The sequence below is a fragment of the Nyctereutes procyonoides genome, unplaced genomic scaffold (assembly GCF_905146905.1).
Source record: "Nyctereutes procyonoides isolate TBG_1078 unplaced genomic scaffold, NYPRO_anot_genome, whole genome shotgun sequence".
Lineage (NCBI taxonomy): Eukaryota > Metazoa > Chordata > Mammalia > Carnivora > Canidae > Nyctereutes > Nyctereutes procyonoides.
Window position 1 is genome coordinate 1,163,574 of NW_026575025.1, and position 27,830 is coordinate 1,191,403.

The 27,830-nt window shown below is 41.3% G+C and overlaps 1 protein-coding gene across 2 annotated transcripts; it reads left to right on the top strand.

The window, feature by feature from the left end:
• Nucleotides 1-4,286: 4,286 nt before the first annotated feature.
• MTCH2 (mitochondrial carrier 2) lies at nucleotides 4,287-24,781 on the top strand. 2 transcript variants are annotated; one of them, XM_055310971.1, is made up of 13 exons: nucleotides 4,287-4,484; nucleotides 7,168-7,252; nucleotides 7,408-7,514; nucleotides 12,750-12,776; nucleotides 13,728-13,790; nucleotides 15,982-16,039; nucleotides 16,306-16,357; nucleotides 16,811-16,870; nucleotides 18,553-18,646; nucleotides 19,693-19,740; nucleotides 20,491-20,558; nucleotides 22,364-22,439; nucleotides 24,207-24,781. In XM_055310971.1, exons 1-13 carry the CDS (start codon nucleotides 4,398-4,400, stop codon nucleotides 24,291-24,293), a joined length of 912 nt encoding a protein of 303 aa, XP_055166946.1. In that variant the 5' UTR covers nucleotides 4,287-4,397; the 3' UTR covers nucleotides 24,294-24,781. The 2 variants fall into 2 exon arrangements, with proteins under 2 accessions (XP_055166946.1, XP_055166937.1); XM_055310962.1 differs by lacking the exon at nucleotides 12,750-12,776 and having other exon boundaries at nucleotides 4,289-4,484.
• The last annotated feature ends 3,049 nt before the right edge of the window (nucleotides 24,782-27,830 follow it).

Here is a 27,830-nt window from a genome sequence, read left to right on the forward strand (position 1 = left end):
GGAGTCCCAGGATCAAGTCCCGCGTAGGGCTCCCAGCATGGAGCCTGCTTTTCCCTCCTCCTGTGTCTCTGCCTCTCTCTCTGTCTAAAATAAATAAATAAATAAATAAATAAATAAATAAATAAATAAATAAATAAATAAATAAATAAAAATAAAAAATAAAAGCATATATGAGAGGGATGCCTGGGTGGCTCAGTGGTTGAGCATCCCAACTCAGAATCCGGGATCAAGTCGCACATCGACTCCCTGCATGGAGCCTGCTTCTCCCTCTGCCTGTGTCTCTGCCTCTCTCTCTCTCTGTGTCCCTCACGAATAAATAAATAAATCTTTAAAAAATAAAAATAAAAACATATATAAGGAAGGAAGGACTTTGAGATGCAGAATTTCATCTATAATTAAGTGAAGAACATGAAGGAACTCAGAGTAATAATAAGCAGGCTGGGCCTGGAAAGGAAAGTGACACCACTCTCTAGAAATTCCAGAGTTTCTCCACTGGAATAATTATTCCAACAAATATGTACTGAGTGCCTAGTACGTGCTTGGTACTGTTCTAGGCACTGAGAATATTAAAGTGAACAACAAAAAAAGAGGACAAAATCCCTGCCCTCTTGGACATAATTCTAGAATGTTGAAGGCAGGAGAACCAATTTAAAAATTATGTGGGACTCTGAAAGGTGATAAAGGCTACAGAGAAAAAGAAAGAAGAGGGAACAGGGAATGCCAGGTCACTTTTGAAATTTTTGCAAGAGCCCGTGAAGCAGGGCTTATTCATCCTAGCTTCAGCACAAAGAGGTTAAGTGACCTGCCCAAGGTTGTCAACTACCAAGTGGCAGAATCAGAATCAAAGAATAAGGGTGGGGGGTGGGGGTGGACAGGGTGGGTGTGGGTGGGTTGTTATAGGACCTTTGGTCTCTATGGCAGGTTGGGCCACCTCCTAGCCCAGGGGTCTTTTCACTGGCAAATCCACTCATCTTTCACTAGGCTTCATTATTATTATTGACCTCTTAGCAGGTTTGACATTACTGAGCATCCTTCCTTTTCCAAAACTTTTTCATTTCAGTGACGTTGCTGTTCTAGTTCTGTTTGTCTTCCCAATTAGTTCTGCCCCTTTTGACTTTTCTTCTTTTTTTAATATTTTATTTTTATTTTTATTGTTTTTGGTTTTTTTGTATTTTTATTTTTTTTTAAGATTTTATTTATTCATTCATGAGAGACAGAGAGAGAGAAAGAGAGGCAGAGACACAGGCAGAGGGAGAAGCAGGCTCCATGCAGGGAGCCCGACACGGGACTCGATTCCTGGTCTCCAGGATCATGCCCCAGGCCTAAGGCAGGCGCCCAACCGCTGAGCCACCCAGGAATCCCTGATTTTATTTTTATTTATTTTTAAGATTTTATTTATTTATTTGACAGAGAGAGCACAGCAGGGGGAGTAGAGGGGAGGGAGGAGCAGGCTTTCCACTGAGCAAGGGAGCCCCATGCGGGGCTCACTACCTGAGCTGAAGGTGGATGCTTAACCAAATGAGCCACCCAGGCACCCCTAAAGATTTTATTTGTGAGTAATCTCTACATCCAACATGGGGCTCAAAATCACAACCCCAAGATCAAGAGTTGCAAGCTCCACTGACTGAGCCACCAGGTGCCCCTTGACCTCTCTTATTATTATTCCTCTCACCACTTGAATATGGGTCACCAACCACAACTCCTCATGTTGAGGGAACACCACACATTCAGATCATAGCCCTTGTGAGTTGTGCAGTGCACAGCTTAGGCAGCTGTATAAAACAACCCTATACCTTTTGTACTTCTTGTTTCTGTTTTTTTTTTTTTTTAATTTATCTAAGAGAGACACAGAGAGAGAGGTACAGACATAGGCAGAGAGAGAAGCAGGCTTCCTGTGCGGAGCCCAATGCGGGACTTGATCCCAGGACTCTGGGATCACAACCTGAGCCAAAGGCAGATTCTCAACCACTGAGCCACCCAGGTGCACCCCTGCACTTCTCTATCTACTGATTTCAGTTCCCTTTCCACAGATTTTCCCAAAACTTTATGGGTAGTTTCTGCCTTGCACCATTGGAGAATATGGTAGAGCAGTTTGCATCTCCCACCCACCCATCCTTGCAAGAAGCTCTTTACCTCTCACTGTCCACCAGGTATCAGTGGGGCACACAGTGGATATTTCGTTGGCACCACCAGGGTGCAAAACCAAGAATAAAGGGAGCCCTTGGTAGATGGTCTCTATTGGTAATTATTGTCTGGTGAGACACTATTGTTAGATATCAATTGCACTGATGTTTAAATAATTTCTGGATTTAGTTAGAAGCAAGTTGTAAGTTTTTTATAATTCTAAAAGCTACAATTTAGTACATTTTTGTAAGCCAAGCTGAGTGGGCATATTATTTCATTCAAACCTCACAACTGCGTGGAACAGACATTACAATATTCATCTGTCTAAGAAGATTCAAAGAGGTCCTGTGATTACTTACCATATAATTAATAACTGGTAGAAATGGAATTTAAACCAGGTCCATTGGCCTTCAAAGACCATGTTCCTTCTGGCTTTGTAAGGTGCCTCCCAAGTATCACCTAGCACCATGCTGAGTACAGGATAATAATAATTAAAACTATTTCAGGGGCGCCTGGGTGGCTCAGTGGGTTGAGTGACCGACTCTTGACTTTAGTTCAGGTCATGATCTCAGGGTTCTGAGGCAGAGCTCCGCATCAGGCTGAGGTCAGTGCAAAGTTCACTTGAGAGTCTCTCACCCAGAAAAAAAAAAAAGAGTCTCTCACCCTCCCTCTGCTCCTCTCCGCTTGCTCATGCTTTCTCTCTCTCTCTAAACCCCCCCCAAACTATTTCAATATCGTTTTTAAAAATCTTATCCTATGCACAATTCCACCTACCAGTCAATAATAACCCCGAGAGGCACCTGCATGATTCGGTAGGTTAAATTAAGTGTCTGACTTGATTCCCCCTGGGGTCATGATCTCTAGGTCCTGAGATGAGTCAAGCTCAGGGCTACCCACTCACACAGGAGCCTGCTTGAGATTCTCTCCCTCTCCCTCTGACCCTCCCAGCACACACTCAATCCCTCTCTCTCTCAAATAAATAAGTACCCTGACAGGTAGGTAATAGTGTTATCCTTAGAAAAACTGAATAACAGAAGATAAAATGTTTTCAGAATCATTTATATATAAAGGAGAGCCAGGATCCAAATACAAGTCTCCTCTAGGTACCTCATTCTCTGAGCCATGCTCTACCTCAGTAAGTGTTGTTGGCTACAGACCACGTGAACTGGAGGCTGAAGGGTTAAGGACAATGCCTTTCTCCTTTTTCCTGCAACAGCCTGTAGCCTCTAGGGCACTGAAGTGTTTGTTCATTCATGCAATAGTCACTGAGCACCTAGTATGTGCCAGACGCTCAATGTACAACAGTGAACAAAGGCTGTCCCAGTTCCTGAACTCCCAGAGCTTGCATTCTGGTGGAAGACACAAACAAATAATTTCATACAATAAGTGCTACCGGACATTGTGGTGGAAATAAGGGGGGGGGGCATTTTTTTTTTAAAGATTTAATTTATTTATTTATGAGAGACACAGAGGAAGAGAGGCAGAGACACAGGCAGAGGGAGAAGCAGGCTCCATGCAGGGAGCCGGATGGGGGACTCGATGCGGGACTGGATCCGGAACTCCAGGATCACGCCCTGAGCCAAAGGCAGATGCTCAACTGTTGAGCCACTCAGGCGTCTGGGGTGGGGGGTGCGGGGCGCATTGAAATAGAGGTCAGAGAAGCCATTTCTGAGAAGGTACCATTAATTGAATGAATGAATGAATGAATGAATGAATGAATGAATAAATGGCAACCCCCTGATGGATTCATTGTTCGATATCAGGCTTAACTAGTTTCCGTCGGCCGTTAGGTTGTTTATGGTTCTGAATACCCTTGTACCTTATGTTGCTGATGCCCAAAGGGCAAGTGTAGAGGCACAACGCAACAGAGAACTCTTTTCAACTCTTCCATTCCTCTGACCTTGCCTTTGCTGTCAGGGTCACAACCCCCCATCGCCACGCCCATTCTCCTCCTCCGGACGCTCCGGCCTGCGCAAGCGCAAGAGAAACTGCCGTTCCGAGTGGAGAGCGCGGATCCCACCCCAGGGCGCATGCGCGCCCGCCCCGTAAGCCCCGCCCCGCCCCGCCCCGCCCCGCCCCCTGCGCCGGCTCGCGAGCGCCTGCCGTTTCTCGGGGCGGGGCGGGGGGCAGGGCCTGGGCGGGGAGGCGCGCGCCGCTGCGTGCGTGCGCGCGCGCCGCGGGCGGGCCAGTGGAGCCGGCGGCCCTGGCACGTGATCCGGGAGCGGCTCGGTCGCTTAGTGGCTCGGTCTGTCTGTCCGTCCGCGGGTGCCATCATGGCGGACGCAGCCAGTCAGGTGCTCCTGGGCTCCGGCCTCACCATCCTGTCCCAGCCGCTCATGTACGTGAAGGTGCTCATCCAGGTATGAGTCGTCGCCATCCCCTTCCCCGCCCGGCGCCTCGTTCGGTCGCCGCTGCCCTCGGCGCTTGGCGATCGGCTCCAGCCTTCCCGGGCCTTCAGTCCCCTGAGATGCTCCTTCCCTGCTGCTGCCCCTTCCCTCCCCGCGGGCACAGCTTGCACTGCCCGCGGCTCCCGTTGTACTGCCCGTGGGCTTTCCCCAGGTCTCGCCTCCCTGCCTAAGCCGGGAGGCCGGATCCTTTCCCCGCAGCCAACTGCCGTCCTGCTCTGCCCATCCCGGTGGCTCCCGTGAACTTTGTTTTTTCTTCCCTGAGGTTAGTCCTGGCCAGTTGCCACCACAAGCTTCCCGGCCCTCCCCTCCTGCCTCTCAGAAATCAGCATTCACCTCCTCCTCCGCCCCAAACGCAGGACATGAGATCTGTTAAAAACCAATTTGAAATTCGAGGGGAGCCAACACTTTATTAGCCTTTTTTTTTTTTCATTTTTATTTGCTACTGTTACTGCTGCTGTTCTGTTCTGAGATTTTAGCCCCAGATACCCAGGTAAACACAAGAAGCTCATTCAGAAGTGAGAATGGAGTGGTTGCTGATTCAAATTTCAGGTTTCACACTGAGCTCACTGAGCGCTCTCCAGCCACAGCCCATGTGGCTCATGACAGTGAAAATCACATCTGTCTGGGCTGGGAATAGTTCAGATGGAAGAGTTCAAGCATTTATGTTAGTTTCTGATCTACTGTAAAATAATCTGAAGCCGTATTTTATATTCACAGGCAAGTAAGTCAGGTTTTAACTGATGATACACTATTTGATAGCATTTTTAATTGCCTTTCTAGAATTCCCTGTGCTGGGCATGCCATTCATTTTTTTAGACCTTTGTTGAGCGTTGACATAATTATGTCATGCGTTGTACCAAAAAAGGAGCAGTTGTTAGAACCCCTGTCCTTCCTTTCCATCGGAAATATGCAAGACGCTAAAGAGAGCCACATTTCTTATTCAGCAGTTGATGCTGCTCCAAATTATGTGTTACTTGGTTGACCCATTGGATTCAGGTTCCATATGTAAAAGGCTACTATATTTTAACTAAGAACAAAACTTTGAGATGTGCTGTGACATCTAAAAGAGAATAGGCACATTTGTAGCTAGATCATGTCTTGAAGCGACATTTTGCAGTCAATCTCATAGGAGCCCATTACTCAGTACTTCTATGTATTGCCAAGTGTCTTAAGGGTTTTGGTGTAATTCTCAAATACTCAGTTTTAAAAATAGTGGTATGGTAACACTCTCAGGGAGTTCAGTCAGGAGTTACTTAATTGAACAGGTTAAGAATCACAGTAATAGCGAGTCAAAACTAAGTCCTGTGGCACTCATTCTCTATAAAGTTTCCCTTTAGCACTAAAAATGCTGAATATACTGTAAAAATAAAATGATAATTGTTAATTCTAATATGGTCGTCATTGTATTGTTAACGACAGTCTGCTTGTTGAACATGGATTTAGCATATACTTATTTTCTAGTTGTATCTGCACTTGCCTTTTGACACTGCACTTGCTAGACAAATACAAAGTTGATGGTGGCTTAGTCTTCTGTTTTGTCCAAATATTAAAAAATGCTTTTGTGATGCCTGGCTCAGTGGGTATAGCATGTGTCTCTTTACCTCCCAGTTCGTGAGTTCAAGCCCCACATTGGGTGCAGAGAGAGATTACTTTAAAAAAAAAAAAATGTGTTACAGGGGCACCTGTGTGGCTCAGTTAGCTGGGCATCCCAACTCATGGTTTCAGCTCAGGTCGTAATCTCAGGGTAGTGAGATTGAGCCCCTGTAGGGCTCCATGCTCACTGTCAAGTCTACTTGAGATTCTTTTTCCCTTTCCCTCTGCCCCGCCCGCCCTCCCTCCTCCAGCAAGTGCCTGCAGTCTCTCTAAGATAAATAAATCAATCTTTTTTTTTTTTTTTTTAAGTGTTAGATTTTTCAGGCACCTGGATGGCTCAGTCATGTAAGTGTCTGCTTCGGCTCAGGTCATGATCTCAGAGTCTTAAGATCAAGTCCCACGTTGGGCTCCAGTCCCTCATTGGGCTCCCTGCTCTGCATGGAGCCTGCTTCTCCCTCTCCCTCTACCCCTCCCCCTGTTCATGTTCTCTCTCTCTCTCAAATAAATAAAATCTTTAAAACAAATAAAGTGTTAGATTTTTCTTTAGAAAATATTTTTGAGCCTCCTCCATAAACTAGCTTTCCTAATGCAAAAGTTCCCTTATTCTGTTTTCAATTTGATATTAGTCTATCTCAGCTACATGGTTTACTTTATAGAATTTGAGCCAAAAGAAGGCTTGGAGTTTACTGAAACTAGTCTTATCATTTGACAAAGTAAGAAACTGACAAGGGTGATACTTCATCATTGCCTTAGAAAACATACAGTGCATTTTAACTGGGGTTAAAAGTTATAACCTTGCGGGAGGCCTGGGTGGCTCAGCGGTTGGGCATCTTCCTTTGGCCCAGGGCGTGATCCCAGGATCCGGGATAGAGTCCTGCATCGGGCTCCTTGCAGGGAGTCAGCTTCTCCTCTGCTTGTATCTCTGCCTCTCTGTCTCTGTGTCTCATGAATAAATAAAATCTTTTAAAAAAGTTTATAACCTTGCAACCAAGACATTTTGGGGAATATTGCTTAGTATTGATATATTCTCTTGTTTCTAAAGGTGGGATATGAGCCTCTTCCTCCAACAATAGGACGAAATATTTTTGGGCGGCAAGTATGTCAGCTTCCTGGTCTGTTTTGTTATGGTAAGTGTTTTTGATTTATTTGGAATTTGGAGGATATTGAGGAAGGTGATAGGCAGAAGTTATTGAAAGAAAAGATACCGAAACCATGTTTACGTGAAATTTCTATGTAACCATTTCTTTCAGCTGGAATTTAAATCTCTGACTTGTGTTCTTAGCTCAGCACATTGCAAGCATCGATGGGAAGCGTGGGTTGTTCACAGGCTTAACTCCAAGACTGTGTTCAGGTGTCCTTGGAACTGTGGTCCATGGTAAAGTTTTACAGGTAAGAAAATCAATCTTCCAGAGATTTAGATTATCTTTTATGCAGTTTGTTGTACTGACCAAGAGCAATTTCAGATGTATATTTATGACCATGGCCTTTCTTCCTCTTGAAAACATTGACTTCAAATACCCATTCTTATTTCTTTCCTGGGATACAAGGGGAATTTGTATAAAATGAAGTGATTGATTTTGATCTGCACAGCCTTCTTCCTCTGAACCAGTCATTCTGAACAGAAACACTTACCTTGATCTCCTATATAGCTCATTTTATTTCTTTGAAGGAGGAAGGAAGCTGATTAAAATAGACATATTTCTTTCTGAAGGTATTTTCCTCTTATTTCTAACATTACCCCTAGTAAGATCTTTTCTGATACAAACTTATTTTTTATGTATTTATTTTTAAAAACCTTTTATTTTTTTATTTTTTATTTTTATTTATTTATGATAGTCACACACACACACACAGAGAGAGAGAGAGAGAGAGAGAGAGGCAGAGACATAGGCAGAGGGAGAAGCAGGCTCCATGCAGGGAGCCCGATATGGGATTCGATCCCGGGTCTCCAGGATCGTGCCCTGGGCCAAAGGCAGGCGCTAAACCGCTGCGCCACCCAGGGATCCCTAAAAACCTTTTAAAGTAAGCTCCACTCCCAACATGGGGTTTGAACTCACAACCCTGAGATCACAAGTCACATGCTGTATTGACTTGGGTTTGCTAGGCACCCCAGAAACTTATTAAAAAAAAAAAAAAAAAAACAAGGTAAACATCAAAGTCAAGATAGTGGTTATTTGTGGGGAAAGGGGAGAAGATCCATACATGGGGTTTGGGGGTAATGGAAATGATTTTCCTTGACCTGGATCACGACTGTATGGATATTGATCTTTTAATTATTTATTCCATTGTACATTTGTATCTTGTGCACTGTTTCTGCAAATGTATTATATAAATTTCGGGGGAGAAAGCCTTTTTTTTTTAAACCTCACCAAAATGTGCATCAATCTCAGGCTAGTGGTTACTTCTGGAAAGTGGGAGAAGAAGTGAGGGGTGAAACTTTGGCTCTCTGGATCTGTGGTATTTTGTTTCAAGAAGGCCAGAAATCTGAAGCATAAAGGGCACAATGTTAACATGTTTAACCTTGGTAATGGATATGTAGATGAATTATTTTCTTGATTTTTCTTATGTTTGAAATGTTTCACATGTTTGTTAACACATCAAGGTTACATTTCTTTCTCAGTGATCCTTTTGTTTTGCCGTCTTCTTTTCACCTCAAATGCCAAACCTAATGATTCTGATGGTACTGGTTTCTCAGTTGTACAAATTACCATGTAGGTCAAACAGAATGGCCCCTTATTATATTTATAAAGGTGTTATGAATACAAATTCTGTACCATTTAGAACAGTCCACGGGAAGGTATTTAGCATGAGTGTGGTGGAGAATATAAAACTAGCGGATTTCTAGTTCATTATTCTGTCTCCTACTGGCACCAAGGTATGTTATCCTCTGTGCTTTAACTCAGTAAATGTAGCAGGATGTCCTAATCAAATCTATGTAATATCAACCTACATATCAGATATCCTAAATTCCAAATGTTTACTAACTGCTTAAATAGTACTCAGCACAATCCTTCATTTACTTTGTAGGCTTTAACATTACTTCTAATGTTTTATCATCCGATGAGCACGTCTTGATTTTGTTGAACAGTTTCATGGTCTCATTGGCTTAGATTTTTTTTTTAAGTTTTCATGTGAATTCCAGTTAATTAACATACAGTGTAATAATAGTTTCAGGTGTGCAACATGGTGATTCAGCACTTCTATGCAATACCTGGTGCTCATCGAAAGTGCTCTCCTTAATCCCCATCACCTGTTTCACACCTCCACCTCCCCTCTAGTCACCATCACTGTGTTCTCTCTAGTTAAGGGACTGTTTCTTGGTTTGCCTCCCCCCCTCTCTTTTTTTTCCCCTATGATTGTTTTATTTCTTAAATTCCACATAGGAGTACTAATTGACTTAGATTTTAAATTCTCTTCAACTTTCCTTGATTTTTGAGTTGGAGAGGTTCCTCATTAGGGTCCTCACATGGAAGTTATTTCCCCCTTCAGTTGTTTTGTTATTCTTTACACGTGTTCCTTTTTTTTTTTTTAAAGTAAGCTCTATGTCCAGTGAGGGGATTAAACTCACAAGCCCCATAACCCTGAGAAGGGGAGTTGCATGCTGTACCCACTGAGTCGGCCAGGCGCCCCACTTTATACTTATTCTTGTTGTCCTTGTAGGTTGAATGTGGAAACATGCTGGTGACCCATGGGTCAGAGTAATGGAGTCTTAATGGGCCCATGTTTTTGGTGGGTTGACAACTAGTCTTTTGTCCCCAGCCACACCCTCCCCTGGGCTCAGTGAAAATGTTCCCCTTACCCAAGTAAACTTTACATATGGAAAGGCAGCCGTTTCCTAGTCAGGGGGCTCTATGGCTTTACATATGGACTTAAAGCAAAACTGTAAGTACTGCTTGAAACAATTCCTTCTGAACAGGAAGAGTAAGATAAAGTTGAGTTAACCAGGTTCCCTGAATATGCATTTCACATGTAGCCCAGGGAAAATATAACAAGGGATCGGTACTACACTTAGTATCAAAAGCAGCTTTGTGCGGTCAAGAAGAAAGACCAATTCAGGGTTGGTGAAATTGTTAGCCTTTATAAGAAAGAGTTCTGTGTATCTGAGGAGAATGAAATTGAATTCTGTTCAGAATAATGTAGAAAGGACAGGTAGACAATTTTACTAAAAATGAGTGAGAATTTTTAAATATGCCTGAAACTGAAACTATTAGAATTACTCTAACTGAAGACATGGAATTTGACTCCATCATTTTGCTTAGTCTTGACATTTGTTCTCTTTCTTATGATTTTTTTTTAAATCTTTTTACAAAAGAGGGATCCCTGAGTGGCTCAGTGGGTTTAGCGCCTGCCTTCGGCCCAGAGTGTGATCCTGGAGTCCCAGGATCCAGTCCCACATCGGGCTCCCTGCATGGAGCCTGCTTCTCCCTCTGCCTGTGTCTCTGCCTCTCTCGCTCTCTCTCTGTGTCTCTCATGAATGAATAAATAAAATCTTTAAAAAAAAAAAGCAAGTGTTGTCTTATCTTTTTAATCTGGTAGGACAAGTGGCTTGGTTGCTGCTTATATTTCACTAGCCCATCTTCTATTTCTGAAATACCCCACAAATAATATTTCCTCTTCAAATATAGTCTAAACTCTGGCAGTATCCAGTATTCTAGAAGAGAACAAAATCTCTCTCGCTTGTTTTAGAAACAGATACAAAAGGAAAAGTGAGGCGATTTTAGCTATTGAGACTTGGCACCAATTCTCTGTTGTTTTGTACTGTGAAGGAAAGAGCCTTGCCCTAATTTGGTATTGGTACTACTTTTGTAAGTGAGGTAAAATCACATAACTTTAAGTTTCAGGTGTACAACATTATTATTTGACATATGTATTCATTACAAAGTGATCTTCTGGTTACCATCCATCACCATACATTTGACCCCATCCCCATTTCACCCTTCCTTTCTGGTAACCTGTTCTTTCTGTCTGAGTTGGTTTGGTCTGGTTTATTTGTTTAGATTCCACATGTGAATGAAATCACAGTTTACATCTTTCTCTTTCTACCTTAATTTCATTTAACTTGATACCCTCAAGGTCCACTCGTGTTGTCCCAAATGGCAAGATTTTCTTTTTTAATGGCTGAGCGATATTTCATTTTGTGTGTGTGTGTGTGTGTGTGTGTGTGTGTGTGTGTGTGTATATAATTTCCTTATCCATTCATCCATCAATGGCCATTTTAGGTTGTTTCTATATCTTGGCTATTGTGAATAATTTTGCGTATATTTTATCAAATTAGCGTTCATATTCTTCAGATAGCTAGCCCAGAAGTAGAATAGCTGAATTTTACGATAGTTCTTTTAAATTTTTTTTATTAAGTAAATATGCGCAGTGTGGGGCTTAAACCTCACAACCCCAAGATCGAGTCAAAACGCTCTACCAACTGAGCCAGCCAGCCCCTATGATAGTTTTATCCTGAACTTTTTGAGGAATGTCCAAACTTTTCCACAGTGGCTATACCAGTTTACATTCACATCAACAGTATCGGGGTTCATTTCTCTCCACATCATCTCTAACACTTCTTTCCGACGATACCCAGTTTATTATATATATATATATATATATATGTAATAAACGTTATATATATAATACATATATTTATTTATTATATATTTATATTTATTATATAAATAATATATATTTAATATGTAATTAATTATATTATATATATATATTTTAAAAGATTTTATTTACTTATTCATGAGAGACACAGAGAGAGAGAGAGGCGGAGACACAGGCAGAGGGAGAAGCTGGCTCCATGCAGGGAGCCCGATGTGGGACTCGATCCTGGGTCTCCAGAATCACACCCCGGGCTGGAGGCAGCGCTAAACCGCTGAGCCACCCAGCCTGCCCAGACGATAACCAGTTTCAATGGTGTGAGGTGATATCTCATTGTGGTGTTGGTTTGCATTTTCCCTGATGATGAGTGATGTTGAACATCTTTCCATTTGCCTTTTGGCCATCTGTGTATCTTCTGTGAAGAAATGTATATTCAGATTCTCTGCCCATTTTTTAATCAGGTTGTTTGGTGTTGGTCCTGCTTTTTCATGAAAAAACTCAGGCTTTTTCCATAGCCTTAGTACTAGGCTATGGTTTTACCAGCTTATTTTTGCTAAATGTGTGCATGTAGTAAATAATGCCCTTGGATTTTTATTCGGATTTGTTTTCCTGTTTCTTCTTTTAGATGTGTTTTCATTTGCTCATTCCTCTGGCTGGCTAATGCCTTAAACTTAGCAATGAGATTATCTTAGAGACACTTCTTTCCATTGATTAATTAGAAATAGAAATTATTGGGGACACCTGGGTGGCTCAGTGGTTGAGCATCTGCCTTTGGCTCAGGGCATGATCCTGGAATCCTAGGATCAAGTCCCACATCGGGCTCCTTGCATGGAGCCTGCTTCTACCTCTGCCTGTGTCTCTGCCTCCCTCTCTCTCTGTCTCTCATGAATAAATAAATAAAACCTTAAAAAAAATTATTGGAGATACCCAGCCAAAAAACCCAACATGTTTTATTCTCATTTTATGTCCTCTCCCAGTGACATTGTGACAGCCCTAATCCTCCTTTCTTTTCTTTTCTCTTCTTTGTAGCATTACCAGGAATGTGACAAGGTCGAGGTATGTTGGAGCTGACTTATGCATGAGCCCCTCTCCCTTGCAAGTTATTATTGCTGTGTGGTCCTATTTCGGAGAAAGGGACAAGCACTAGGTGCCTGGGTGGCTCAGTTGGTTAAGCATCTGCCTTCAGTTCAGGTCGTGTCCCAGGGTCCTGAGATCGAGCCCTTCAGCCCTTCAGCAGAGAATCTGCTTCTCCTTATCCCTCTGCGTCTGTCCCTGCTCATGTTCTCTATCTCTTTGTCTCCAATGAATAAATAACATCTTTTAAAAAAAAGAAGGAACAAGCAGTCAATTCCCCTTTCATTTCAGTGAGTGTTGGCATACATGGTGACCACCAGTTTGAACAGTTCTATTTAAAACCATCAAGATAGGAGCATCTGGCTGGCTCAGTGGAGTGTGCAAGTCCTGATCTTGGGGTGGGAAGTTCGAGCCCCACGTCATATGTAGAGATTATTTTTAAAAAATAAAATCTTGGGGCACCTGGGTAGCTCAGTCAGTTAAACATCTGCCTTCAGCTCAGATCAAAATCCCAAGGTCCTAGGATCAAGCCCTTCATTGGACTCCCTGCTCTGTGGGGAGCCTGCTTCTCTCTCTGCCTGCTCTTCCCCCTGCTTGTGCTTGCTCTTTCTCACTCTCACTCGCTTGCTCTCTCAAATAAATAAAATCTTAAAAAAAAAAATCCTTCGAGACGCCCAGGTGTCTTAGTCATTTGAGCGTCTACCTTTGGCTCAGATCATGGTCCCAGGGTTCTAGGATTGAGCCCCACGTCGGGCTCCCTGCTCAGTGGGGAGTCTGCCTCTCCTTCTCCCTCTCCGTCTCCCACTTATGCAGGTGCGCATGCGCTCTCTCTCTTTCTCAAATAATCCTTTAAAAACAAAAGCTTTTTTTAAAAAAATGACAATAATAAATACAGCCATTAAGATATCTATCTTCTTTCATTTTGATGTCTAGGATTTAGGCTCTGGAAATGTACAGAAAGAAGTCACACCTTCCTTCGACCAAGTTATCAAGGAGGTAAGAGACTGATTATTTCCTATGCTCTTTCTCTGAAACACAGTGTATACACTATGGCAGTTTGTGAAATCAGGATTATCAGGCCTGTATGTTCAGTGTTTATTCCAAATGAAATTAGACCTTCAATTTAATTTAGGCTTTTCTACATGTATATCGTAAAAAAGAGAAAAAAAGCATTGCTTGCTATTTGAATTAGATGCATTTCTTTTTTTTTTTAATTTTTTATTTATTTATGATAGTCACAGAGAGAGAGAGAGAGAGAGAGAGAGAGAGGCAGAGACATAGGCAGAGGGAGAAGCAGGCTCCATGCACCGGGAGCCCGATGTGGGATTCGATCCCGGGTTTCCAGGATCGCGCCCTGGGCCAAAGGCAGGCGCTAAACCGCTGCGCCACCCAGGGATCCCTGAATTAGATGCATTTCAAGGAAACTAATTTTGTCCAGTCATCTTTAAAATCAAAGAGGTTGGGACGCCTGGGTGGCTCAGCGGTTTGCGCGTCTGCCTTCGGCTTAGGACGTGATCCCAGAGTTCCGAGATCGAGTCCCACATCAGGCTCCTGCATGGAGCTTGCTTCTCCTTCTGCCTGTGTCTCTGCTTCTCTCTGTGTCTCTCATGTATAAATAAATCTTAAAAAAAAATTTTTTTTAAGAAATAAAATTGAAGAGGTTTCTACTGAAAGTATTCTTCCAATAGGGGTATAGACCTCTGGCACAGTTGTGCTAAACCAGTGGCTAGGCCCTTTGTGTGTTGTATATTACCTATCAGGAGATGTTCTTATAGCATTCTTCTGACCCGTAATTGTTGCTCATACCCATTTCCCACTCCCTTCTTATGCCATTGGAGTTTGTTTCATGCCTGACTTCATATTTATGGCTTTCAAAGCTGCTCTTTTATTTCTTTTTAAAATCTTTTTTTTTTTTAATTTTATTTATTTATGATAGGCACACAGTGAGAGAGAGAGAGAGAGGCAGAGACATAGGTAGAGGGAGAAGCAGGCTCCATGCACCGAGAGCCCGACGTGGGATTCGATCCCGGGTCTCCAGGATCGCGCCCCGGGCCAAAGGCAGGCGCCAAACCGCTGCGCCACCCAGGGATCCCTGCTCTTTTATTTCTTAGTCTCTACATTGTCTAATTGTCTTTAGTGAGATCACAGTCTTGTAGTAGATGCTGCTTTCTAAAATATACCTTTCAAAAGAAGCAGGTCTAGATGTCAAATGAATCAACTGTTTTCTGTCAATTTTCTACTTTAATAAAAAAGTAGAGCTATGAAATGCCTGGGTGGCTCAGTGGTTGAGCGTCTGCCTTTGGCTTGGGGCGTGATCCTGGAGTCCCAGGATCGAGTCCCACATCAGGCTTCCTGCATGAAGCCTGCTTCTCCCTCTGCTATGTATCTGCCTCTCTCTCTGTGTGTGTCTCTCATGAATAAATAAATAAAATCTTAAAAAAAAAAAAGAAAGAGTAGAGTTATATGTATTAATATGTTTTCTTAACTTTAATTACCCCATCCTGTCCTATGGGCTCTTCTCAAGACTATCATCGGCATGGGGTTAGGGATGTCTTAACTAGATGATTGAGGATAATGTTTAAATGCATAAATGGATAATTGACCTGCTGTATTCACAACCTACCTCCCAAATGTTGAATATTTAATTTTCTTTGCTACTTCTTTACAGAGTCCTGAACAAGAGAGAAACTAAGATAAATAGCAGCTCTAAGATACTTCACAGTTACGGGGTTGTGGTGGAAAAACAATTCAAAGTTGTTTTGTTGGCACAGATTAAACAAACAGAGCCTGACATTTGTATAACGTAGATATCAGAATCTGAAATAGTTCACAGCAAGAAAGCAACTTAAAAATCTAACAGGAAAAAAATCTAACAGGTCTCATAGTTTCATTCCAACTTGGTTATTGTTTGCTAGTGACTCTCCTCTGTTTTTTTTTTTTTTTTTTTTGGTTTTTTTTTTCAATCTATAAAATTGAGAAGATAAACAGAAATCTGCTTTGCGCATCAATTTTGAGAAATAACCATAACCGAAATCTGTGAGTTAAAGGTATGAGAGGATGACAGTGTATTTTATTGTATCACATTTATCACATTCAGGGTAGGAGTGCTGTGTCACCCACATCACTTCTCACAGGAATTTGAGTGTCATTTGTTTAGATTTCAGAAGTATGTGTTGATTGTTTCTAGACAACTCGAGAAATGATGGCCCGTTCCGCTGCTACCCTCATCACACATCCCTTCCACGGTAGGTTTGCAGTTGGTAACTGAAATCTGATTTGTTACCTTACTTTTCATAGTAAGTAAGCTCCCCTGACAGCTTAGATAGGTTGGTACGGGAATTCACTAAAGAGCCTTGCCTGCATGTTTTTTTGTTTGCTTGCTTGTTTTGGCATTTATCCAGCTTATCCAGAGACCAAAGTGTCTTTAGATGGAAAAACCTTTTTTCTTTTTCAGGGCTATCAAAATTTATCTCGACGTAGTTTTTAAAAATCTTTTCTCTATGTTCTGCAGTGATCACACTGAGATCTATGGTTCAATTCATTGGCAGAGAATCCAAGTACTGGTAAGTGTTTTTGTTTTCAAAGAGATCTATTGAAAAAAACAAACAAACAAACAAAACAAAGAGATCTATTGAAGTGCCTTACATTTTTATGGTTCCTTAAGAGTTAACAGAACAAAATGATCTATCATTTGATCTGTGCAAAAGTGAACAAACAAAAAATGGTAAAATAGAAGAAAATGGCCCAGACAGATTTAAGAGCTTATTACCCAGGATCTCAAGAGTAAGTTGGAGAGCCACTGAAGCCAAAATTCACCCTGACTCCATGTGACTACACCCTTAGGTAGTAATACCTCCACTTCTGTCTCCAAATTCAGCTATCTTTGCAGAGTGTAAGTGGCAGAAAAGGGAGAGGGATATAAATTTCCTTGTCAAAAGTGATAATAAGAACTTTTTTTTTTTACTAGCTCCAAAATAATCCTCATGTATTTTTGCTTTTCCATCTTTTATACCTAGTGGACTTTATGACTCCATAGTAACCATCTATCGCGAAGAGGGCATCCTAGGATTTTTTGCGTAAGTAAATTGTTGATTTACGTATGCAGTTATTTGTGGGAGTGGAAAGCTTTAATGAGAATCGGGCACAACTCCTTGCTTAACTTCTATTAAAGCTCCTTTAAAAAAAAAAAAAGACTTTATTTATTTATGAGAGACACACAGAGAGAGTGAGAGAGAGAGAGGCAGAGACACAGGCAGAGGGACAAGCAGGCTCCATGCAGGGAGCCTGACGTGTGGGACTCAATCCCAGGACCCCAGGATCACGCCCTGGGCTGAAGGGGGTGCTAAACCGCTGAGCCCCAGGCTGCCCTATTAAAGCTCTTCTTATTTTATTTTTTTATTTTTTTTATTTTTTTATTTTATTTTATTTATTTTTTATTTATTATTTATTTATTTATTTATTATTTTATTTTTTTTAAAGCTCCTCTTACTTTAATTCTCTCATAAAGATCCCAAAATTTTGCTTGTGGGTATCTAAAACATTGGAAATTAGTGTTTTGTTTGGGAGTTTTTGTTTTGTTCAATTCCGTTAAAATTTTGTTAAATTAATTCTAAGTTTCTGGGATCCCTGGGTGGCTCAGCGGTTTGGTGTCTGCCTTTGGCTCAGGGCATGATCCTGAAGACCCGGGATCAAGTCCCACATCAGGCTCCCTGCATGGAGCCTGCTTCTCCCTCTGCCTATGTCTCTGCTTCTCTCTCTCTGTGTCTCTTATGAATGAATAAATAAATAAAATCTTTAAAAAAAATTAATTCTAAGTTTCTAGCTTTATAATAAGTTCCTAATGATGTACAGTTGATAAACTGGGGAAACTTAGTTTTTGAAAAATGGGAAAATTCTCTTCCTTAGCCTGAGAGTAATACATTTTTGTAAGGCTGTATTCGTTCCCTTGGGTTTCCTTTGGAAGAACTTAGACTACCATCTCATTCTTTTATTAACAACAGAAATTATTGAATTTAAATAAAATATTAATTAATTAATTTTCACAGTGTTTCCAAGTAACCGTTTTTATTTGCGTGTCATAGCGTGGGAGGGGGCACCTGGGTCACTCAGTTGGTAGACCATGTAGCTCTTGATCTCAGGATTGTGAGTTCAAGCCCTACATTGGGTGTGGAGGCTATTCTTATTTTAGAGATTAGAAAAAGTTAGTGTTCTGCAAAGTTCATTTGCTGCCAGTCATGCACCTGTAAGTGGCATTTGAACCCGGTCTCTGGTCTGTGGGGTGATTTCATCCTTCTGCTCCATGCTGCCTCACCAAGGCCACTCAGGCCCTGGGAATATGGTTTTTGGTGTCCCTTACTTCTCTCTTTTTGGGCCATTCCTGTTTTGTAATTTTGTTGTCATTTTCAGCGTTGTCAAATTTGAATATCATGTAGCTTAGCTAAAATCGTATTTGAGTCTCTTCTCCAAACCCGGAACATTTTTGTTCCCCTCCTCATATTAATAGTAAGGTGAGCCACTGGGTGTAGTAGCTTTGAGGGGTGTAGCCAGCCTGCATTTGAAAAATGGGAACGGAAGTCATTACAGATTAATCTCAAATACAGTTAATTAACATGAACTAGTTAGGGCTAGCTTCTGGCAGTGTCTTCTCAGTTCTCTAGAAGACTGAAATCTCTCTTTGAGAAGTGTTTGTATTGAGTAGATTATCTCTTCACTGATCACGTTTCTTGGTTCTTCTTTTTTTTATTGTTTCTTCATGTAGGGGTCTTATTCCTCGCCTCCTAGGTGACATCATTTCTTTGTGGCTCTGTAACTCACTGGCCTACCTCGTCAATACCTATGCACTGGACAGTGGGGTAGGTTGTGATCTTGATAATATGTACTGGTGCTGACTTTATTGTTTTCACAGGGCAGCTTGGTTAGCTTTAAAGTAAGGTGGTTGGGGTGCCTGGCTGGCTCAGTCAGTAGAGCATGTGACTCTTCAACTCAGGATTGTGAGTTCAAGCCCCAGGTTCAGTATAGAACCTTCTTAAAAACAAAAAAAGAGGATAAAGTGGCACTTTGTTACAATTTGCCGTACTCATCGATATATGGCTAAACATTATCAGTCAAGTTTTTAAAGGCTCATGGGATGGCCTATACTATTTACCATAGAAAGATGCACCTAAAATTTCCCTAGAGTGTATGAGTAAGCCTAAGAAATCTAGCCCTTTCTCTGTGCTGGAGATCGCATCTGTAATTTTCAAGGACACTGTGAAGGGAGACAGTTTTATAGCATAGCAAGGGTATATTTCACCTCATCTGTAGTGTTAAAGGGACTCCTGGTTTGGGCTTTTTAGAAACCTCAGCCTAGGAGGTTTTGAGAATTGGCCTTCCCTGGAAGCTGTGGGCTTCTCTATACACAGGCAGCCCTATAGCATGATGGGAAATAGAACACACAGAGGGAGGACTGAACCCACGCTGTGTCCCTATAGAGTACGGAGACTGGTCTCTTCAGCATCTGGAACACAGGAACACAGCTGGGCACATATCCCTCAGATAACACTACAACTGTCATTTCCAAGGATTGGGTTTCTAGGACTTGGGGAAAGGTTACCAGTCTCACTGCCCTTTTTTTTTTTTTTTTTTTTTTTAAATTCTGGGGCTATTACATTTGTTCCTCAGCCATCATAGTCATGTGAATTTGTCTCCTCATGTTGAATCAAGTTGATCATTTTGTCCACTCCCTTTTTATACTCATTGGTATTTTATGTTTTCATCTCAAAATTAATTTTTGGGCTATCAGAGAAACTAAAAATTTAAAGATAGAATATATATTGATGTGGTTGGTGGCAGTTCGCTGTTAACATCATCTTACTTTTTTTTTTTACTTATTCTAATAAAGGTTTTCTTCCTGTTTTAGGTTTCTACCATGAGTGAGATGAAGAGTTATTCCCAAGCTGTCACAGGAGTGAGTTTTTCTTTAAATCCTCTTAACCTTCTAGGAATAGTTGTGTTTTGTTTTGTTTTCTTTTAAATTTTACTTGGGTCATGTGTCATCACTACTTCAAAGCAACCAGGTGATGTCTCCCAGGAGAGTCTCCTAAGTTTATTAATGTTTGTCATAGGTGAGAATAACCCAGTGTCCCTGTGTCACAGGAACGGCACAGACAAGCCCACATGGTTTGGTCTGTTCAGCTTTTGTTGGGCATGTGGGCGTTTCTCACCACAGCTGTGCCCCCAAGTCTTAGGCCTGCTTCCCACCGCACCCTGCTGGTCCTGCCCCGAAGAGCTTCACCCTCTTGAGTCATGCAGAGTCTTCCAGTAGTTAACTTCTGAGGCAGCTTCCATCATCTTTGGAAGGACACTCACATTTTCTTACTGTTTCCAGGGTTTTTTTTTTTTTTTTTTAAATGCTTTGTTGTATTTAATTGCATTTACTTTTTCTCTTAAATAATGTGGTTCGGTTTACTGGAAAGAAACCTCAGTCACAACAAGAAAAGCCTTCTGGCCTTTTATTAAATTGTTGGATGCAGCAGTATGTTAGGAGGAGGCATCCAGGTTCAAAAATGTGTAATTTCATTTTTCCTGGGTTGCTGAGAAAGCAAAGCCAGTGTTGGAGTATTGACCACAATGGCACTAGAACTTTAAGGGAGAAGAAAGAAGAAACTAAAGATGCAGAATGACCTAATAACTTAGCTGTCTTTTTACCACTTTACAGTTTTTTGCCAGTATGTTGACCTATCCCTTTGTGCTTGTCTCTAATCTTATGGCTGTCAACAACTGTGGGTAAGTGCCTTGCATTTCCTATGCTGGTAGTTGGCTGCCTGTGTATGTCTGACAGGCAGAGCAGTCCAGGAAAGAGTTTTGGGGAAGAAAAGTACAATTGGTGCCATTACTAGGTTTCCTAAATGTTTTCTCTATGTGCTCCATGCAGCAGCAATGGCATCAATTTGTATTATAAGCAGCCACTTCATATCCTCTTAGAGAGGGCCATAAAGGCTATTTCTCAAGTACTTACAGATAGCATACACTTACCTATAGTTTAGGTCCTATTCTGGAAAGGCAGGATTGTGATTAAATTACTCTATTTACACATCTATCCTTTATTTTAAACCTATGTCCTTTTTATGAAAGTTACAAAGGTTATGTCATGGATTGAATGGCGGCCTGTATACACTGTTTTTCCTAGAAGGCCCATAGAAAAAATAAGTCTTAAAGATAGAAAATTTAGGAAATTTAGGTCCATAAAAAGTTTCTCTTTTTCTTTTTTCTCACAGAAAGTTTCTTAACCTTTGACTGTATTGGTTGGGAAGGGTGGGTGGTGATCTGGTGGCGGACATCACTGACTTCCAGCTTCTAGATGCCAAGTGCCTGCGCCACATTGGGCAGAAATCTTGTCTTGTGTTTAATTCCAGACTGTTCCAGTACAGTCCCTGACACAGCCATTAGACTTGTTTTCAAACAAAATGTTAATTAGAATTAGCCCCTGTGGAGTTTTGAAGATAGCTATCATATTTGATGTCATGTCTCATTCTTTTTGTTTTGTGATCTATAGAGCAGCGGCCACATTTTAGCCCAAGACACACTTTAAGGATGAGTTGAATGTCATACTATTCCTTAGAAATTTTTTAGGGAGTAAGTGATTATGGGTTATACCTGTGTAAGGCATGTAGTCTCCACAGTTTGTTTTTTTAAGGATTTTATTTATTCATGAGAGACACAGAGAGAGGCAGAGACACAGGCAGAGGGAGAAGCAGGCTCCATGCAGGGAGCCCGATGTGGGACTCAATCCTGGGACTCCAGGATCACGCCCCAAGCCAAAGGCAGACGCTCAACCACTGAGTCACCCAGGCACCCGTCACCATAGTTTAGATGCATTATTGTTCTATTTAGGTTCTTTTGAACACCATCTAATTTTTAAATCCCTTTTCCCTGCATTTTAATTATATAATTGCTAGGTTCTGAATTGTATTCATCCTCAAATTAAAAACCCAGATTTAGAAAATCCATAACTGGTTGGAGTTTCTGTTTACTTGCTGTTTCAAACCTAAACATGAGGGGCACCTGGTTGGCTTAGTCGGGGGAGCACGGAACTCTTGATATCGGGGTTGTGAGTTCAAGCCCCACATTGGGTGTAGAGATTACTTAAAAATTTTTTAAAAAGGGCAGCCCGGTGGCTCAGCGGTTTGGCGCCGCCTTCGGCCCAGGGCATAACCCTGGAGACCTGGGATCGAGTCCCACGTCGAGCTCCCTGCGTGGGGCCTGCTTCTCCCTCTGCCTGGGCCTCTGCCTCTCTCTCACTCTTTCTCTCTCTGTGTCTCTCATTAATAAACAAATGAAAATACACTTTAAAAAAAAATCATTAAAAAAATCATAAAAAAAAAAGCACCTAAATATGAGGAAGGGAAATCCTTTTTGGATGCTTGTTCTTTTCCCTGCTCCGATATAATTGTTCCATTGGAACTAAAATTGCCTCTTGGGGAGCTTTCTAGGTAGGAGAATATTTTGACAGAGATTTATGGAACTCTTGAGAGAAAGCTTTGGAAACATTAATTGGAATAGCTAATCTTTTTTCCCCCCTGCTGTTTCAGGCTTGCTGGTGGATCCCCTCCTTACTCCCCAATATATACTTCTTGGATAGATTGCTGGTGCATGCTACAAAAAGAGGTACTTCTGTCTCAGTCTCTCTCTCTCTCTCTCCCTCTCCATTCCTCCCTCCCCCTTCACTCCTCCTCTCTCTCATACTTGATTTTATCTTGTTTGTGTTTTCTTAAACAACATCTCTGGAATCCCGAGTTAATTTTTGTAGATTACTCTCTAGCTACCAGTCACTGTACCCTTTACAGTGTTCTGTGTGTCACAGTTGTAGAATGTGCTGCTTAGAAGTCATCAGGAGTAGTAATGAATTAAGAAGCCCTAGATGTGATCTAGAAGCTTCTTGACCGATCACATTCAAGTTACAAATAGGGTCTGGGTAGACAGTTACCCTGCTTGTTAAAATGATGGCCGCAATGTCAGGTTATTTTTTTTTCTAATCTCACCTTTTTGTAACTTCTCAGAATCGCCTTATATATTCATGTGTTTCCCTAGAGTATAGTAGAGAGGAAACTGAGAAATAGGAAGTTGTTTGTTTATGACATTGTCACAGTGATGATGATGGAGCTGGTCTCTTACTTTTAATTTTTTTAGAGAACGATCTTGTCCAGACTCCAGTTTCTTCTTATTATTGCTGTGAGGTATGTCATCTGCAACCAGAAATTCTCAGTCTAGATAAAGCTTTATTAGGAACCTAAATAATGGGTGGCTGTGTGCTAAATTCAGCACAGGATCACTTTAAATGGCTAGCAGCTTAAAGCTGCTTTTAAGTGGGAAGCACTTTTTCAAGGATTGTAAAAGTGTATAAGGAATCCCTTTGTCACATTATAGCACTAGTAATGCATGTGAGAAAGGCCTCTGTTCACAGCCCAGGCTTCCTCAGCCTGAACTCCAAATAAAAAAGCCTAAGTGCTGTTTTTGCTCAGCATACATGCCAGGCCAGCAGGCCCCTATGTGAATCCAGGATAGAACACTTGAGTGATTTCCATACAGACCCACCATGAACATTCTGGGTTTCATTCTGAGTCTTACACTCTCTATTGGGGAATCTCCTGTGGTGTTCCCCTTTTAAAAGGAAAAGTGGCCCTTCTTTCCCTACTTTCTAACTAACCCCCTACTGTAGAAAGAAAGATAGAAAATGTATTAGGGTATCAGACACCTTACCTAGGGAGTAATCAGTCCCCTAAATGCTTAGGACAATAGCAAATCTGGATGGGGTATTTACCACGTATCAGGCATTGTGCTGAGAGCTTCGCATGTATCAGCTCTTATAATCCTCAAAATAACCATATGAGGTTAGGTACCATTCTTTTTGTCCCACTTCACATCTGAAGAAACTAGGACTTTGAACCATTAAATAACACGAATTATATAACCCAGTGTTACACAGCCTGTATTTGTGAGAGCAGGATCTATGTGCAATCTCACTTCAGAGTCTGTTCAATTAAGCTTAATAACATTATGACCTAATTGTGAGATTCTATTATACTTCCTAGAGATCTGACCATTCTGGGTGAAAGCTAGCCCTTAGTGAGCCATGGGACTGTCTCAGCACTTTATATGATTGACTCATTTGATAACTCAGCCAGAGTCCAAACTGGGAGTTCTCTCTAAGCAAGTGAGATGCTTGCCTCATCCCCATGGCACACCTGTAGTTTCACGAAGCTTTGTCGCAGTTGGAGTGCATAGTGCTTCTCCCTAGTGAGAGCCCTGGGCGAGTCCTGGCCCTTTCAGTGGGTCTCTAGAAATATGTCCGGTTGCATCTCTCTGCTGATTTGGACTGGCTGACCTTGTGTTCACACTAGACTTTTATTTGTTTCTATTTTATTTTTTTTCCAGGGAAATATGAGCCGAGGAAATAGCTTGTTTTTCCGGAAGGTCCCCTTTGGGAAGACTTATTGTTGTGACCTGAGAATGTTAATTTGAAGATGTGGGGCAGGGACAGTGACATTTCTATAGTCCCAGATGCACAGAATTATGGGAGAGAATGTTGATTTCTATACAGTGTGGCGCGCTTTTTTTAATAATCATTTAATCTTGGGAAAATGGAGGTGTTCGGTGTCTGCCTTTTTTGTTCTTTTTCCCAGCATTACATAATTTACTACTGATAGTCCCCTTCTGTTATTCTGAAACGGGACGTTTTTGCTTCAGAGTCCTTATTTAAACAGGGAAGAAAAAAAAAAGTTGCATTTTACAGAGGTATAGGCAGGTTGTCATGTGATTTGAATCTTAATTTTAAGGCTTTGTAAAATTGTAAGGCTTTCTCAAGAAAGAAAGAATTCCATAAAACTTAAGAAATATAATAAGGTAAATTACATGGGAGATTATTAATTACCTTTCTTTAGTAGACCCTAAAGCCTCAGCATCCATCAGAATCTGCCTCCCATTAAATGCTTCTAAGCACGTTTGATTAACTCTGTCTCTCATCCTTCAAAAAAAAAAAAAAGAATCTATTGCTAAATGACCCTGGAAAAATCTCTCCACTGGGTATCCTCTCCTTCAGTCTCTTACTGCAAAGTAACAAATTGTTGCCAACAACAAAAACAAAGGGAAAATTACAGAGAACAAGCAAGATTTGGAAAGGAAGCCATAATGGCTTCCCTCCCTCCCACCCGGCGACCTCGCAAAAGAAACTCTTGTTGTAAAAATATGAGAAGCAAAATTGTAGCAGTAGCCTCTTCTGTAAGAGTGAAGTCTTTGTATATCAGATTTTCTGTACAGATTATCATTTTATAATCTTTTCTTCAGTTTTTAATTTTCGTTTTTGTTGTTGCAGAAGGTGAGTAATTTGCTTTTCCTTCCTACCTGGTAATGCACACTTAGATCCATAGGGCACTTAGGATATTGACCACCTCGCATGTCATACTCTCAGTTAGGCATGTTAGCATTCATAGGAGAAAAAAATACCATTTTAGAGGGAAATAATTTCAACTCAAGCATAAAGCTCCTATTTACTCAGGCCTTTTTAAAGCAGGTTCAAATGCTCTAGGATGAGAAAGCATATGGTTTCACTAATTTAATCCACTGGGATGTTGCCAAATGAGTAAGCACTTAATTTGCTGCTTCTCAGACTTCTCTATCAAAAGAGCAGCGCCCATAATATTAGAGTGAGCATTCAGGGGTCTCCTCTCTCCCTCAGGGTTTAGGAATACAGCCTGAAGCTCATGAGAAGCCTACCTTGAAATGTCTTTGATGTCTCTTACTTTGTCTCAAAAAGTAATGTAAATTTTATATTTTATTCAATATTATCTGCATTTGTTTTAATATAAAAATGTTTTGCATTACCCACTTTCCCCCCCCCCCCAAAAAAAACCTTCAGTAAAGATGATCTAGGAAAATGTGCCATGTTTATTATCCTGTGGCTTCTGTGCTTTTTCCTAGTTGAGAAGCTTAGTGGACTATAAGCACCATCTGCCACCAGAGGGCACCAGGGCTTTGGTTTTGCCTGTGCAAGTTGGGCCATGAAGGATTTTAGGAAGTAGTGTCCAGTGAGTCTGACTTCCTCCAAGCTACAGATCCAGTAAGGGTACTTACACCAGTGGTCCTCCATAAAATTACATAGACTGTTAGCGGTCAAACATCTAAAATTTATTCAAGGGTTAAACACATGCAGGGACTCTTAAGATTCACCTGCAAAAATAATAAACAGATTCCTGTGTAAATAAGAACTGAGATAAGGATCATCTTGTAAGTTGCATCTGTGAAACTGGGTGGGTGGTTTGCCCTGGCAGTGCTGAGGTGAGTTGCCAAGAAATAATCCCCCAGGAAGTGTGATGGTCATTGAAGCCTTGATTGAAGAAAAGAATCTGGGGGTTTCCTACAACTTTTGGAGTGACTATAAAAATAGCAGGGCATAAAAGCATCCTTAGGGTGAAAGAAACTTTAAACATAGCCCTATATGGGGCACCTGGGTGGCTTAGTCGGTTAAGATCTGACTCTTGATCTCAGCTCAGGTCTTTTTTTTTTTTTAATTAATTAATTTATTTATTTTTTTCAGCTCAGGTCTTGATCCCAGGGTCATGAGTTTGAGGCCCAGAATGGGCTCCACGCTGTGCGTAGAGCCTGCTTAAAAAACAAAAAACATAGCCCCACGTTCCAGCTTCTTACCGAACCTAAACACAACCTCGGTTTCTATAGTTTTCTACTCTAAAAATACCCTCCTTTTTCCCTCTCTGCATTGAGATTGTCCCTGTACGGTGAGATTCCATCCTAGTATATAGTCTCTCAGTCCTCCCAGCCAGGTGAGGTCGACTTCTAAACTCCTCTCCTTCAAGGCTTGTAATTACAGTACAAACTAGTCTGACAAAATGGAAACTGCATCTGTTACTCAGTGCTAAGTTCTGACACAGCAGTAGCATTACTTCTCTCTGATCTGAAAATCAGGGTGGGGTGAGGTCGGGGTGAAAATCCTATTTAGCCCTTTAAAGCAGGCCCACCAAAACGGCAGCTTTGCTGGACTTAGAAAAAGTAGCCTGTCCTGTCGGAGTCCATGCAGTTGGTCAGGTGAAGGTGCCGTGGCAGGTTAAGGGAGCAAGAAGAAAAAAAACATTGGGAAGGAATGAAAGTAATGACTATTGAGCCTGTTGTGTAAGTTTTAATTCTCGGAATCTGTGGTAGAGTAGGTATCCCCACTTCAGAAGGAAAGAAAAAATTTAGGAATAAGGAAAATTAGTAACTCATTCAGAATTACATAAATAATTCCAAATTGGATTCACACCTGAGCCTTTTGAATCCAAGGTATGTTTTCTGCTTTACGGAGGCTGTGAAATGCTGAGAAGAAAGTAGCTATGGGACCAGCTAAGTAATTCAGCCATGTACGCAAAAAGGCCCTGCATTTTAGTCAAAGCAGTGAAACCAACAAATATGCTGCCCAGAGTAGAGTAGACTGGTCTTAAATCAGGAAAGACCACGCCTCTGCCTCTGCAGAACCAGAGAGGTAAAGCAGCCGAGAGTTGATGATCGCCATTGCTTTTCTTGACCATTTTGATAGTTTATGCAGATGGAAGGCTGAGTTATTGTATCCTGCGGATCCCTAGGAACACCATCAGTCCATGTGTGTGGACTTGCCACTACATTTGGGGGATTGCAGTTCTTGAAAGTGATTGATGTGTCAATTCCTCTGGTGGATTCTTCTAGAACATTCTTTTTTTTTTTCTTTTTTTTTTTTCTTCTAGAACATTCTTGTATATTGACTGGGTTCATTCAGACTGCCTCCTTTTTTTTTTTTTTTTCTTTTTTTTTCCAGACTGCCTCCTTAAGTGTACCATAGTGATATATATCTTTGGAAGTTTTTGTCTTTTAGATATAAACAAAGACGTGTGTTTTATCTCTTTGCAAAGATTTTTAGGCTTACCTAAGGATGTCACATGTAACCTCTCATTTTTTTCTCCCTCTACCAATCCCTCATCTTACTGTCTTCAGATGAGTCTTGCATTCCAGTTTTTGTCTTGGAAACTTGTGAAT